The sequence below is a fragment of the Vicugna pacos genome, chromosome 35, assembly GCF_048564905.1.
Source record: "Vicugna pacos chromosome 35, VicPac4, whole genome shotgun sequence".
NCBI lineage: Eukaryota > Metazoa > Chordata > Mammalia > Artiodactyla > Camelidae > Vicugna > Vicugna pacos.
The window spans coordinates 25,291,629-25,307,330 of record NC_133021.1 but is presented as its reverse complement, the minus strand read 5'-3'; the positions used below and the strand labels follow the sequence as shown (position 1 = coordinate 25,307,330).

General features: G+C 38.7%; 1 protein-coding gene and 1 long non-coding RNA gene across 3 annotated transcripts in view; one reads left to right on the top strand and one right to left on the bottom strand.

The window, feature by feature from the left end:
• The window catches only part of SPAG6 (sperm associated antigen 6), a 52,395-nt gene that overhangs the window by 21,953 nt on the left and 14,740 nt on the right, over positions 1 to 15,702 (top strand). For both annotated transcript variants that reach the window (XM_072955073.1, XM_072955074.1), the window contains exons 5-6: positions 14,311 to 14,516; positions 15,403 to 15,576. In XM_072955073.1, the coding sequence (XP_072811174.1) occupies positions 14,311 to 14,516; positions 15,403 to 15,576 (380 nt within the window). The remainder of the gene's footprint in view (positions 1 to 14,310; positions 14,517 to 15,402; positions 15,577 to 15,702) is intronic.
• On the bottom strand, positions 10,793 to 14,499 carry LOC140691445 (uncharacterized). Its single transcript, XR_012067068.1, has 2 exons — positions 14,286 to 14,499; positions 10,793 to 13,161 (listed from the first exon to the last, which is right to left on the bottom strand). It is a non-coding gene; the product is annotated as an uncharacterized lncRNA (long non-coding RNA).

Genomic DNA, 15,702 nt, shown 5'->3' with positions numbered 1-15,702 from the left:
AGGGTGATAGAATCAGGGATTCTTTTCTTTTTTTTCCAGATTTTTCAATGTGTATGTAGGTATAAAACAATAGCTACCATTTATTGAGTAATTACTATGTGCCTGGCTCTGTGCAGTATGCTTCAGGATATGATCTCTCTTTAACTGCAGAGACACTTAGGGGAGGTGTGTATGACTCTCCCAGGTAAACAGAGGAAGAGAGTGGAACTTAGGATGCCTGAGGTTATATTAACGGTGGAACCAAAATTTGACTCTAAATCTGTCTGACTCCAAAGCTGTGTGTCAACCACTGTACCATACAAGTTTACTACATACTTCTTTTTTAAAAATATATTTTTATTGAAGTATAATCAGTTTACAGTGTTGTGTACAGCACAATGCTTCAGTCATATAGGAACATACATATATTCATTTTCATATTCTTTTTAACCATGTTACTACAAGATATTAAATATAGTTCCCTGTGCTATACAGTATAAACTTGTTGTGTATCTATTTTATATATAGTAGTTAGTATCTACTATGTACCTCTTGAAAGAGTATTGAGGAAGAATTCAAAACAGAAACAGGAAGTGGCTGTCCCATGGCTATGTTTAATTTGGTTTTTAAAACGGTGACACTATTGGAGACAAAAAAGAAATAAAATGATATAAAAGTAAATCAAGAAAGAAAATTATCCTCATGCTTAGAATGATTTAGAGTTGGTATATTAAAATTATTTCCTTAATATCTAGATTATGGTTTTCAAGGAGGTTCATCTTAGGACTGTTGTTTAATACATGTTGATTGAGAAAACTAAGGCAGTGTTTTAAATCTGAAGCTGGTTATCATGGGGAAACTACATGAGTATATTTAGCAATTTTTTTTTTTTAATGTCAGAGGACTTTCTAGCAAACATTGTAACATGAGTATTTTAAAGGGTGGTTCAAAAGGGCTCTGAGGGACAACTGTACAGACACACTCTCAGGCAGGTACCCACAGATAACCTTTGCACACCTCCCTTTGTTGAATCTGAGGCTAAATGGTTATAGTTCATGAATAGGATCTGTCTTAGGGATTCCATTCCAATTTCTTGCTATAATCTGGCTCCCACATGGAATTCCCAGTGTAATTTCAATACTTCACAGTATTTAGGGGCCTGGGACTCAGAAGCTCCCAGAAGAGATTCCCGCTATAGATTTTTCAGAAGGAAAGGGAATTGTTATCTAGTGAGCAGAAAGTCATCGTTCACATCCTGAATATCAGAGAAAATAGAAGATTTACCTCCAAATAACCTAATTTCTTTCTCAGTGATTTCCTAAAAATAGAATATATTGAGATTAATGGGATTCATTCAGTGTTTTCCTCTGAGATTTAGTGGTAAAATGTTTGATTAGACAGTTTAGGAAACAGAAACCTTAAAGGAGATGCAAAAGACATGTACATTTAATGGCAATAGAAGGAAACACTTTTGTGTATAGGAAACAAAAATAAAGTAAGCAATTAGAAGAGAGAAAGCACTGGGCATCATCTGACTTTTCCTCATCTGAAGAATACAATTTCTAAAACTTACTTCTGTGTATAGATTTTAAAACGTTTTACAGATAACCAAAGGAAACTGGGGGGCTAAAAACCAGAAATGGCATTAAAAAAACCCTCTGCAGACGGTCTCCTTGAATCCCTGTGATTGAATCACCAGTTACTGAATACACCTGAGAATACACACCTCTCTGACGATAAACAAGCTATTTCTCTGTATTTTCCCTGCTCCCTAATAAAGGCCGAAGTAGGGTTCTTCTCGGGTTGGCGGTCTCCCTGCTCCCCTCCCGCCGCACTGTCCCCTCCCAGCAGCAGCAGCAGCAGCAGCAGCAGCCTGTTTACGCTGACCTGATGAGGTCAAACCTCTCATACTTCCAGGCACTAGTCTTGCTTTCGGAGAGACGGGTGGGGGGTGAGGCCGGAGCCGGCGCAGGCGGGAAGCTGAGGGGCGAGGCGGAGGGAGGTGGGCCCGGTGGTCTGAGCGCTCCCGCCCGCCCGGAGGGCCCAGAAAGGGCAGGTCCCGGGCCCGACCCTCCCGCCCGGCAGCCTGGCTCCGGCCTCGGCCTCGGGACCGTGGGCCGCGCCGCGCAGGAGCGCGGGGCAGCGACGAGAGCGCTGGGCGCCGCGCGGGGAGCAGCGGTCACGGCGGGGTTCTGTAGGAGGGGTCTGCGCATTTGGGCTCAAAACCATGTTTTCAGTGTTTGTTCAGGAGCTTCGCTAAAAACGCTGACTCTTCTCCACTTTGTCTCCTGAAAACCTCGGCTGTTCTCCATCGTGGCAAAGAGGAGTACATCTAGTCGGTGTTCCTAAACAGTTTAATTATGAACCTAGTTGTCATGCATTACAGATGAGGAAACCGAAACAGAGAGGCTAAAGGACTTACTCTGCTCAGACAGCAATTTACAGCAGAACTGCCGGCAGTTACTCAGAACAGTGGTCTTTTCTGTGAGAAGGGGAAAGGCAAGTGCTGGAAAGCTCTTCCTTCTCGGCTTTGAGCTCCTAGTATCTGAAAGCCTTGCCGGATGCCCCTGTTTTTACTCCCTGGTGACTGGTTCCCACGAGTGTGACTAGTCCTTCTCCTGTGGACCTGATCTGTATCCTTAGACCCACTTCAAATGAGAAACGTCCTTTCCAGCTCAGGAGCAGTTAGGAGAGGCGCAGTGCTCACAGGAACTGGCTGGTCTGGATGCCACAGGGCACCTTCAGTGGACTGTCTCCTAGGGACCAAATAGACGGTGGAAGGAAGGAAGCCAGACAGAGCTGGCCAGCCTGACTTTTCCACGTCGTGTAGAATGATGAAATGGTAAAAGGAGAAAATAATTGCAAAATTCAGAATTTTTGCAGATATTCTTATGCCATGCATGCCACCCACATACAAACACCAGCAGTCCAAGTTGTGTGGAGCAGGCTTTAAACAAAATCTATATATTAGTGACAAATATCTGAGACAACTAGGGACTTTGTACTGTATGTCTTAGCATGAGGCTGGATGGGGAGAGGGATCAAGAGCCAGATAATGAAAACTTGGTTTAAAAAGCCCTAAAGATAGCTTTCTTCACTGATGCCTGTAGATGACAATGTTGATTTCTGTGGCATCTTTTTCTTTTTATAACTTATTTTATCTTGGAGGGGTTGAGGGAACACATAAGCAAAGAAGCAAATGATGTATATGGGATTATACATATTATATATTACACCTATTTTGATCTTAATATTTATTTCTATGAATATTTTTCTATTTATTTAGATGTTGGTGAAAAAGGTTAAAAGTGAAAATAAATGTCTCTTCTATGTTCTTTGGATGGAGAAGCTTAATGTGTTGAACAAAGTAACATTTTCATTTTACTCAGTAGTTACCTAATTTGTTAGTCATTATTTAGGGTTAGTTTGTATACTGGTAAATAATTGTGTGTGCATTCTTCTGTGTTTTTATTTCTTGAGATTTTTAAACTCATAAAGTTCTCTAAGCTTTTTGTTTTGTTTTTTTTTTTTACAATTTTTTGGAATTCAGAATATGGAGCAATAAAATATAATTCTGTAATCTCAGATCCCTAAGTCACTGAGATCTATAACTTTATATATGAGGCTAGCAAACGATTTCTTTATCTCCACCATCATCATCATAATCATCAAAACGTATTTGAGGCACTTATGTGTATGTTACCATGTCTTTCTTACTGTACAAAGTAAAATAAGTTGGCTAACATCTCACCTCTAAGCCTCTACAATCTAGAATCTGGGCAAACACTGAACAGAGATGTACCATTGTCTGGGGAGGATGTGTAATACATGGGGTGATACATCAGACCAAGTAAGAGATGGATCATTAGTTATGTTTTCACACCATGGCAGGAAGGGGAATCTTTACTTTCTTTTTGAGACCTTTGTTTCATCCAGATAACCACTGAGCCAACTTTGGGCATAGAAATAAAAAGAAGTAACATTGACAGTGCAGTTGTAGGAGGAAGGAAAGCCCTCGGCCCCACAGAATACTTCTCAGTCTGATGGCACCTCACATTCTTTTAGTCTGACGCTGTTTTCTGTTTAGTTCCAAAGCCTGTGGGAGAATTGTCATTCTGTGTGTGTGTGTGTGTGTGTGTGTGTGTGTGTGTGTGTGTGTGTGTGTGTGCGCGCGCGCGCATGCGTTCTGAGTGACTAAGAGAAGGGTATTTGTATCCTAGTGGTTTGTAAATAAACCACATTTGAACAGCGCATCATACCGTATTTTGTGAGTTTGAACAGAATTGTTTCTTGAACCTGGTTTATCTTCCGACTCCTAGCATATGAATCCTCCTAGCACCTGTTAGATATTGAGGGAAAAAACACTTTTATTTACATACGAATTTTTAGAAGTGCACTAGGCTTAGAGTACTTGACCGAAATTTGAACATACGCCAATTAAGCATTTCACAAACAGCTATGAGAGTTTAGTTATTAAAAGCTTAGGACTTTGTTAGCATAAGAATTGTACTTTGAAATGTCATGTTCGTCATCTTATTTCACCATAAATTTTAAAATCCATAATCTGCAGGAAAACAGTTGCTGTATAATTATCATGTTATCTGACTGATTTTGCACAGTTAATTTTCGGGTATACTTTGCTTTTGTCTGTGGTTTTAGATGAATGAACCAGCTTGCTATAAAAACGTAGTACAGGTTAATTGCATCAAACCAATTTTTTTCAAGATAGGACCTCTGACCTTGAGAAGTTATTTAACCATTTGTGTCATGATTCCATTACTAGCCATGGAATATTTCTCTGTATCTTCTTTGATTTCACACTACAGTTTTACCAGTATAGTAGCCAGTAGTCACATGTTACGTTGCATACTTGAACTGTGGCTAGTGTGTCTGGGGAACTAAATTTTACTTACTTTTAATTAATATAAATTAAAGATAGATAATCAATTCAACTATCAAAAAAATTTTAGGCATGATTGGAACAACATGGGCATATGAATCTACTTTTTCAACTGTAAACCCTTTGAAATCTAAATACTACAGATCAAGTATTTCCAGTGAAAATTTAAGCAGCTAAACTGAGATGTGCTGGAAGTGCAAAATATTCACTGGATGTCCAAAACTTGATGTGAAAAAAGATGGAAATAACTCATTAAAACTTTAAAATACTGATTATGTGTTGAAATTATAATATTTTGTATATATTATGTTAAACAATGTATATTATTAAAATTCATCTCACCTACTTCTTTTTACTTGTTAAATGTGGCTACTAGACGATTTTACATTGTACATGTGCCTTATATTCCTGTTGGACAGCACTGTGCCTGTGCTGCTCTGTGGCTTTTTATTAAAAGGCAATATAGTACATAATGCTGTGGCCTCAAAAAGTCACACTTAATATTCATGCTTATTAATGAGTGCCACTAAACGGTAGTAGGCAGCATGTTAAGGAACATGGAACTAAACTTATCATCTGGGGACAAGTAAATGATGAGTCAGCTTTGAGCAGTCACTGATGTAAGGGCTGAAATGTATTTTATAAGTGGCCAAACTACCAGACTCACATTGTCGATGCAGACACGCTGATAATCCCCTTTGGAAAACAAAACTGCAGTGCCTATTGGGTTGACCTGTATGAAATTACCTACGTTCAATTGATTTTGACTTAACAAAAACAGCAGTTTCATGTGGTTTTGTCTAAAAATATCAAGAACCTCAAAAAATGTCCACACTCACCCCCTCGGTAGCTTCATCTCTGGGCCTCTATTTTAAGTAAATACACACATGCATGCATATACATACAGATGTATGTATGGTTGTATAACCTGGGACTTAATATGTGTATGAATGTAGGACCCGTGGTGGCCAGCCTCCAAGACGCCCCTCCAAGATCCTGTGTCCTGGAATTCACACCCTTGTCCCCTCCCACATCGTAACAGGACTGGTTGTGTTACCACTGGAATGCAGCAGAGGTGATGGTGTGTCACTTCTGAGAAAAGGTGACCAGCTCTACAAGATTAAGGCTTCTGTCATGGGAGCCTCTCCTCACCTGCTCTGAGGAAAGCCAGCTTCTGTGACATGAGGACACTCAGGCAGCCTGTGGAAGGGCCTGTGGCAAGAGGAACTGAGGTCTCCGACAGCCAAGGAGCCGGAGCTTCCAAAGAAGTACGTGAGTGAGCTGGGAGTCAGGTCCCCCCGCTTGTGCCCTCTGATGGCCGCAGCCCCAGCCAGCAGTGTGACAGTGACTTCATGAGATGCTCTAAGGCTGAACCCCCCAGCTACGCTGCTCCTGGATTCCTGACCCACGGAAAATGTGAGACAATAAAATGATGTTGTTTCAAGCTGCTGAGTTTGGGTCATTTGGTTTGTAGTTATGCATAATTAATACATAATCTTTTTTTAAGGCATCACTGAGGTGATTTTTTTTCCACAAGTTTTTAAAATTTTTGTTGTTATTTTTAATGGAGGTACTGGGGAGTGAACCTGGGACATCATGCATGCTAAGCAGGCACTCTACCACTGAACTATACCCACACCCCCAACTAATACGTAATATTAATGCACAAAGAGTTTCGGTGTACTGCAGTACATGATGGCAAAAACCAAAATCAAGCAAAACAAGTGTCCTGAATTGGGGGGATGTTTAAGTGAATTAATGGCATGGTTACTCAGTGGGATATTATGCAGTTATTAACAGTGTTGGGCCAGCTCCATCCTCAGAAATAAAAGGGGACAGTGGAGGCCCACGGGTAGCTTCGAGGAACCACTCAGAGGGAGTGCCACCAAGAACTGCTGACCAGGGAGCACTTGTATAAAAGCGCCATGTAAACTTTCTAACCATCCATTTCCTTTCTGTTTCCTCTCTCCTCTGTGTGTTCTTGTAGAAAGTCCCACTGGAGCACTGGTAAACCCCTACTGTTCAGCCTCCTCCATCAGCCTGTGCTCTTGAAGGCAGGAACTTATCTAAAACTGGGCTGGAACAAAGACTGAATGTCAGTGAATTTGAATAATAAAATCTGCATTTTCCATTTAAGGTTTCTTTTTTTTTTTTGAAGCAGAATGCAGATTGTAGGTGGAGTGAAACTACAACTATGGTTGCAATATTATATAAAGCAAGTGGAAACAAATGTAAAAATTTCTAGGTGCAAAAAATGTGTTTTGTAAAGATCTGTTTCCAAGTAATCTATTGTCGTTTTCTTCATTACAAGAGCACTCCAGACCCTCTCTGTAGTTTTGTCTTTTCCGATACGGCTGAGTCTCAGCTGTCTAGTAGTTCTAAGTACAAAACTAAGAAGTGCTAACTAAAATTGGGGTTTGAAAAATTGCCTTATATCTTATGCTACCTGTTGTCTTCCAGGGCTACACCCGAGTCTTTACCTTTTCCCACACTCTCTTTCTCTTGTCTCCACTTTTGAATTTTTTTTTTGTAACCATATTTTGAAGGTGTTTTTCATATTTGAGCCTTGTGTGTGCTGTCCACCCAGCTGATTGTAATTTCTTACTAAGTAAGGCCCCATTAGCTCCAGATCAATGGTTTATTTGACTTACTTGACTTTTCAAAGGAGCTAGAATTATTTAACCTTCAAAGCGTATGTATGTATGTATGTATGTATGTATGTATGTAAACCCTTGATCTCTCAAACACTCAACCCATATGGAAGGGTTAGACAGCAGCTCTGAAGATCGAGGGGAGAGAAGTGTGGAAATGATGAGTAGGAGAAATGACATTTGTGGGGGTGGGGGATACATAAAAATCATGCATTAGACTTCTTCATAATAATATGCAAATTCCCTTCACCTTTTCTCACTCCCACCTGCAACTGGAAATGTCAATTTCTCAGCTCAGAATCTAGCTCTAGGGAACTGCTGTTACCTATGGAAGATGTGTCAGTGAAGAATAAAGGTTTTTGGTAGCCGGCTTCCATGCCTGCCTCCTCCTATTCACATCCTTGGGTAGTCTCCTTCTACACTGAGCAGGTGAAAAATAGCAGAAGTTATGGCATCTCACTTGCAAGGTTAGATTATGAAGGACTGCAGCTTTTGTCTTGGGTTCTCTCCTCTGGACCACTCTCTCTGGGGGAAGCCTCCTCACAAGCAGCCTATGGAAAAGCCTGGAAATGGGGAGGAACTAAACCGATGTCTTCTCCCAGCATTCCCACGAGTGTGCTAGGAAGAAGATCCTGTAGACCCAGGCGAGCCGCAGATACCCGCAGCCCTAGCTGATGGCTTGATTGCGACCTAGGGAGACATCACAGCCTGAACCACCCAGCTAAACTGCTCCCAGATTCCTGATCTACAGAAACTATGAGATTATGTTTCCTGTTTTAAGCAGCTAAGTTTGGTGTGATTTCTGACATAACAGCAGATGAACAAACCAGTTGTAAACAGCTGGGTTAGACCAAAAACTAGACAAATGTCTTCTACTTTAGAGGTGACATTCCTAAAATCATACTCGAGTATGGTCAGCATATAAGCAGCTTTGGTGATTGCAACTCCATATTTGTTTTCTCTATAATTTCACTGAATCATGAAAAATGTGGTTAAATAGGATGACTGATTATCGTAACATAAGGTTAACATCATAAATGGTAGCCAAGTCTTAAATGTGGTTTTTAACCTGCTTTATTTCAAAAAGGTCTTGAGGTGATACAGTTAAGTACTTCAGAGCCAGATATAAAACCAGCCTACCTTTAAACTGATGGGACCACCTAAATGCAAAGAGGTGATGATTCATAACTTTCTTTTACTTTTAATGAAACAAAATATAACTTTTTGTAGGACTTAGAAACAGGCAGTTAAAAATCCATGTTCGGAAAAATAAAAGGCAATAAAGTAAAAAGGAATTAGAGTTTCTGAGTTGTTTTAATTATTTTTGAATTAGTGTGCTAAAGACACATAGATTTTTTTCCTCTTTTTTCCTTTGGGAGAGTCTTTTAATGTTGAGTCTTTTTTAATGAGTTCTCATGATGAATCCCTTAATGTTGCTCAAGTTCTTCCCTCCTACATTTTCACTATGAGCAGAAAAATTAGTTGAGTATCATAATGTATGTTTAGATTAATCCTTTTTTTTTAACAGGCCAATTTTTAGCTTTTCATCAAGTTCTTGGAATTCACCTCTGAATTTTCTTATACGACCACTATAGTGGTTCTTCCTTTATGACTCCAAAACATGTCTTCAAGAATCAAAAGTAGAAAGAAAGTCACCTTTTTACCTCCCGAAAGTCCCCACAGCTCATTTTAGAAGGTGTAAGGTTTAAGCCTGGGGTTGTAAAACGGTGACCCACAGATGGACGTATTTTATTTGGCCTGCGCTATGTTGTCTTATGCAGTGTTTTTTTTTTTTTTAAGTTGCTAACACTTAAAACCCGGGCAATTTCACGTTAAAAAATCAGATGTATGGCTTCTCTTAAAAAATCCAAAGATCTGACAACAGTAGTCCTATATCCCTGAGTGGCAGCCCCAGGCTGAAGCTGAGTGGTTGCTCCTTGCAGCCGCTGCGTGTAAATTTCCAGTTTCCTAGCTCCACACTTGCTATTTTTGTTTCACCTTCTGACTTTGCTTATTTCAGCTACTTGCCTGGGCCCTGTGTTTACCACTCCTGATCTAAACAAATGTAACAATTAAGCCACAACAATTAAGAGGATGGGGTCAAAGCCATGGTGAGCCCTGTTAAAGCAAGATCCCTTTGCCCTGATGCCCTGATGTACAGCCTGTATTATGCTGATGGGCATTCCTGTCTGTGCAAGTCTCTTCTGATCAGCAGAAAATCACTTCTAATATTCCACTCATCCAGCTTTAGATAGTACTAATTTTATGAATGTTGTTGATCTTAAAAGTCCTCCCTTTTATCCGTGTCTCTTTTAATATTAAAATTATATCTAACGCTTGTCACAGTCCCATAGAAGAGGCTGCCTCAGTTCCTCCACTCAATAGTGAGATATTCAGGAGGGTGGACAGAACTAGCTAGTCCTCTGCTGAGAACACTGGCCATCACATTTGAGGACTGTATATTTCATTGCCTTCATGCATGTAATCGATGGCTTTAATTATTATTTATGAATAAGGAAGGTGCTATTGGAGGGTTTTATTTCCTCTGACAATTTGAAGTCCAAAAAAATTGTTAAAAATGAATAATCCTTAACATTTAAAAAATGTAACATTTTAACTGCAATAAGGGCATGAATTAAGATGAGGGAAAGTGTGAAAGAGTAAATGGATAATATTTCTAGTACGTGTTAGTAATTCTTCAAAGAATATGTATGCACTCTTTCCTAATATTTTGTTTAAAAGACACATACATTCCCACCATTTTTTAAAGCAGGATACTTTCTGCCTTATTGAGATACAAGCTAAAGTCTTTATATTTATTTTTCCTTTTTAATAGTAGTGTTAGTATAGTTACTCCCAGCAGTAGCTGTATGTATAGTTGAAAGCCATGTTTTATTTTTAAAAAATAATCATGTTGTTCATGTGTAACTGAAAAATTGTGCTCTACACTGGAATTTGTCACAACATTGTAAAATGACTGTAACTCAATATAAAAATGTTTAAAAAAATCACGTTGAAGAAAATTTGGCAAATAGAGAAGAAAAATATATCAGTAGTACCATCGATACCATATAAGTCCTTTTAGTAGAGCTTTTTTCTCTGCATCTTTTTGCATATCTACTTTAATCTTGCTTGTCATCTAACAGTAGATGATTATGTCCCATGCTCTTGCATAAAATATATAGTTTTTAAAAATTAATTTTTTGAAGATTCATTTAAAATTTAAAATAAGGCTAAGATATTTTCAGGCACTGAAGACAAATTTCTTGACTCACTGCTTTTATTTTGTTGATCAAACCTTTTACGAGCATCTGTACATATCAATCTTTGATTTCCTAAATATAATAATTAATTGAACAACACAAACTCATTTCCAAATTAGATTTAAGAATGTATCCTGTGAGATTTCTCCTATGGGGAGTAACTTTTAAGTGTACCAGAATTTTGTATGTGTTGTGGTTACTACTGCTTCTTTTAGGGTAGAAAAGTATAGGGAAAAAGAAAATGAGAGAAGCAAGTAAGATGGGAAGCATTGCCCGAAACGGCAGCCGTGTATGCATTTCCCCAAACAGTCCACACACCTGATTCCCAGCTCCGCTCTGCACGGTGGTCTGTTTGTATATTCACCCTGAGCAGAATCTGCCAGCGCAGAACACTGTTTCACTCTGTTCTGCTTCCCCGAGATCTAGCTGAGTTTCTAGCACATATTAAGCACGTGATGAATACTCAATGACCAGAAAAGAGAGGGAAATATGTAGATACAACAAGCCTGAGAAAGGATAGAATTGTATCATTGTGTTTTGGGGTAAGTTACAGAATCTCATACACAAGTGGCTTAAGCAATGTGGACTTTTTAAAAAATTTCACAGGACACAAACTTCAGAGTCAGGGCAGTTCCAAGGTTGGTTATGCAGCTCAACAGTGTCATGGAGGACCCAGATGGTTTTCATTTTTGTACTCAGCCATCCTCAGCACATTGTTGATTTCTTCTGTGTTAGTTGCAAGATAGATGTAGGCGTTCCAGATGTCATTTGCAGGCAGACACGACCACGTCCAGTAAAGAAGAGGCCGTGTCTCCTCTTGTATATCTCCATTTGTTACAGAGGAAAATCTCTCACAGATGCTTCTAGCTGACTTCTTCTCAGGGTCCACTTGCCAGGACTGATTCACAAGCCCATGCCCTGACTGACACAGGCTTGTTAGGTGGATGCCAGCAGCGACTGGCACAGGAATAGCAGAGGAAGTGACAGTAGGGAAGAGGACAAAGATAAGCCACAGGGAAAAGAGCAGTGACCGGGGCAGGATGAAGCCGTGAGCCTGTGGGATGTTCAGGCCTATTGTACTGTTACCTGATATGCACTGTCTTATGCACCCAGTATCTGTACGAAGGTGGTAGGACCACGTCATCTATGAGTGATGGTGTGTGCCACCCACAAGCAGACCTGGGTTTTGCAGGACGATATAAATTGGAGTTGTAAAGTATATGAAACTGCAAGCACAAAATTGCTAGGCCCCATCCAGGTCCTTGGAAACTTCACTCCCTTCAGGCAAACCCTTCTTTGGTGCCATCCGCTGCCCTTCCCGCATTTAATATCACTGCTCCAGAAAGAATGGAAAACAGCTTCGAAGGGGAATGGGTAACAAGTCAGAAGAACCGCTTGCTGTATTGTTAACATTATACAGTCCAAGGAGAGGAAGATATGGCACTCAGTTATTTGAGGAAAGGATAAAGTTTTTATTAATAGTACTTTTAAACAGTTGTTTACTGCATATTCTTTACTCTTAGAAACTATGTATAGAAGTGAAAATCTATAAATAGATGAACTAATCCTTTCAAATAATACTCTTTCAAAATAAAGTGTTTAGCCTATTTAGAATTGACCCTTGAATGATGCAGGGGTTAGAGGTGCCGACCCTCCCTGAAGTGGAAAATCTGAGTATAATTTATAGTCAGCCTCTTATCAGCAGTTCCTGCATATCTGTGGTTCCAAATCCAACCAACCACCATGGGGTAGTACTGCAGTATTTACTATTGAAAAAGTCCGCTTTCAAGTGGACCCACACCGTTCAAACCCAGTGCTGTTTGGGGTCAACTGTATATATGTATTTTTTTTCCAGGTACCCTTAAATATATACATATAAAGTTGATGCTACCATACAACACCTGTATAATGTGGAATGAACTGAATTAAGTAACAAGTTCATCATTAAGATAAAGTATAAAAATTTTACATCTAGACATCACAGGACATCACACGTTGTTTTCCTCCATTTCCCTTGGGTGCGGGTGGCCAGACAGAAATAGTGAGCATGTGTTTCACCTGCTGTCTTTTTGGTCTTCAGGTGATTGCAGTAGAGCCTCAGAGATGCTTCTGAGGAATCTCTTCTATTGATCTGTTAGACTGATATTCCAGTCTATTGCTGCTATTGTCCTTTTTGGAAAAAACCCATCTTCCTCTTATCTGCATCTGGTTCTTGAGATTACAAATTAACTTCCTGTTGTATTGTCATATTTCACACTAGAGTTTGTAAATTGAAACATATTTGCTAATCAGTGTAGTGTTAATTTGTAGACGTGTCACCTGCACCAGTGCCGATTGAGTCTGGCAGATAATAACCTTCCATTAATACCTGTTTAATGAAAGAATGAATGAATCATTTAGACGATCTTGGGACTTCTAAGATAATTATAATAATTGAAGGAAAACAAGTGTTGGACACTAACCTGCATTTTCTAACATTTTTTTCTTTTTTTTAGAAAATGTGATATTACCAGTCTTTTGAAAAATTAAAGACTATTTTCTTTAAAGACTGTGACATGCTCAATTGATAGCTTGGCTATTAAGACATAAATTTTCAAGGCACTACAAATCTGAGAAAATGAGAACATAATTTGAAAGGAAGAGATTGTAGAAATGAGTATATGTGATTTAGTAAGAGACACAAAGAGAGTAGAATCTGTATGTACTGTGTTTTATGCTTCTCAAAAGACATTTTTTACACATATATTGTATGGATCTGCCTTCTTGACTCCTGTTCTCTATAATGTAAAAATGTGGTTTTTTATAGCTGTTATTCTTGGGCACACAAGTAAATCAACATATACTCAAAACATATGCTTTCTGACATGTAAAATTAAGAGAAATTTATTTCTTTATCTAACATTAACATGTATATATATTAAAGTATGTTGTTCAATTGTAGCTCTCATTTTTGAAAGTGTTTTCATGTGTACAATGAAAATGCATCTTTTAATTTTTCATAAAAGTTTTAAAAACCTTTTAAAAGTACTCTAAGATGAAAGGAATTTAAAAATCGACATTATTGGCACAAGCTTCATGTTAATGTTTACTTATGTAAATAGCACAAAATACTGCCTAATTAGTGTGGTTGGTAAATTTTTGGTACTTTAATTTTCTCTGTTATTGTAAACCATGCATAAAATGCTTGCCTATTGAGAAGCGCAGAATTGTCAGAGCTTAAACAGCTGACATCTGCTTACTCTCTTAAAAAAAAAAAAAAAGAATAACAAGCCATTTCAGCCTAATCTACCTCAAATGTGTTCATGTAAATTGAGGTCCGTCCATTGACCTGCATTCTTTTCAGCTCAGGATTGGTCCACATGGTTCATGAAGCCAGGAAGGCTGATTAGAAATGCAGATGTCAAGACAGTGAAGTACGCCCTCCCCTCTTCCCTTTGCTGTCTATGTCAGGGTGAAAAGTGGCTTGTACCAGGGTCAGTCACCCATACTCACTTAATTACTTTCCTTGGACCCACAGAACTGTCACAAGCTGTGGTGGATGCGGGAGCCGTTCCTCTTTTGGTGCTCTGTATCCAGGAGCCAGAAATTGCTTTGAAAGGGATTGCTGCTTCAGCCCTTAGTGATATAGCAAAGCATTCTCCAGAGCTGGCGCAGACAGTGGTGGATGTGGGAGCGATCGCTCACTTAGCCCAGATGATCCTGAACCCTGATGCTAAATTGAAGGTATTTAAAAATAAAGTTATCCAGCAAACAAACCAGGCTTCTGATAATCTGAGAAAATGAAAATGTGTGCAGCTTATTATGCATTTAAAAAATAATTAGTAAATTATCATGGAAAAGAGATATGAATATATTATGTACTTGGTCCTTTAATGCATGAAAATTATGCTGTAAGGATTAGACAATAAGGAACGTGACTGGGAAAAATGTGTGCAATGCTGAAAACTAGGAGTAGCATCAGAGTTAATATTTATAGTTAAAATAAGGAATCAGAAAATGATTGAATCTCAGGGTTAGAAGAGACCTAAAGGTTTTCTAGCCCACTAGAATATTGAAGTTTCTTATGAAAATTGCCATATTTATATTAGTCTTTTTATAGTTTTCTAAAATCTAATTTTTAGTTCATAGTCACCAATTATACTTTTATATTCTAATAGTTATATTCTATTAGGTTTAAATTAGTAGTGTTAATTAAGCAATGGAAAGTTCTTTAAAATGGTATCAGCAACATGCCAAAAATATTAGTTCTGCTTGACCATTTTTGTGTTACATTACTGCCTTTATTGTAATTATTTAAGTATTGCATACTTAAGAAATAATATTCATCCAGGGATCATTCTTTGACCAGCCTCAGTAGACAGAGGTTTAAATAGTCAGTAGTGTGAACTAAGACCTTTAACTTGGGAATTAGGGAATTTAAGAACTTGAGCTTTTAGGTGTAAGACTAGGATGTGAGTGCCTCGCGACTCAGAAATCTTAGGCCACGTTGGATATGTGATTATTTTTTCCCTTTCATAAAGGAATTTGCCTGTACATAAAGCTGTTTAAATTACACCTGAGCTCTGCAGCGGACTCTTCATGATGTTTTGCTTTGGTTTTTGCTTAACAGCGTCAGGTCCTTTCTGCTCTCAGTCAGATCGCAAAACACTCTGTGAATATGGCAGAAATGGTGGTTGAAGCAGAGATTTTCCCTGTTGTACTCACGTGTCTGAAGGACAAAGATGACTATGTGAAGAAAAATGCTTCCACTTTAATTAGAGAGATTGCAAAGCATACACCTGAGGTAAAAGAAGGGGGGAAAAACAGTTTCTGATTACAATAGTATATAGTTAGTTTTAGTTTTCAAGTAAGATGTCAAATTATTCACAAAGTCCCAGGACGATGTCACATGTTCGGATTTCTCATCCTC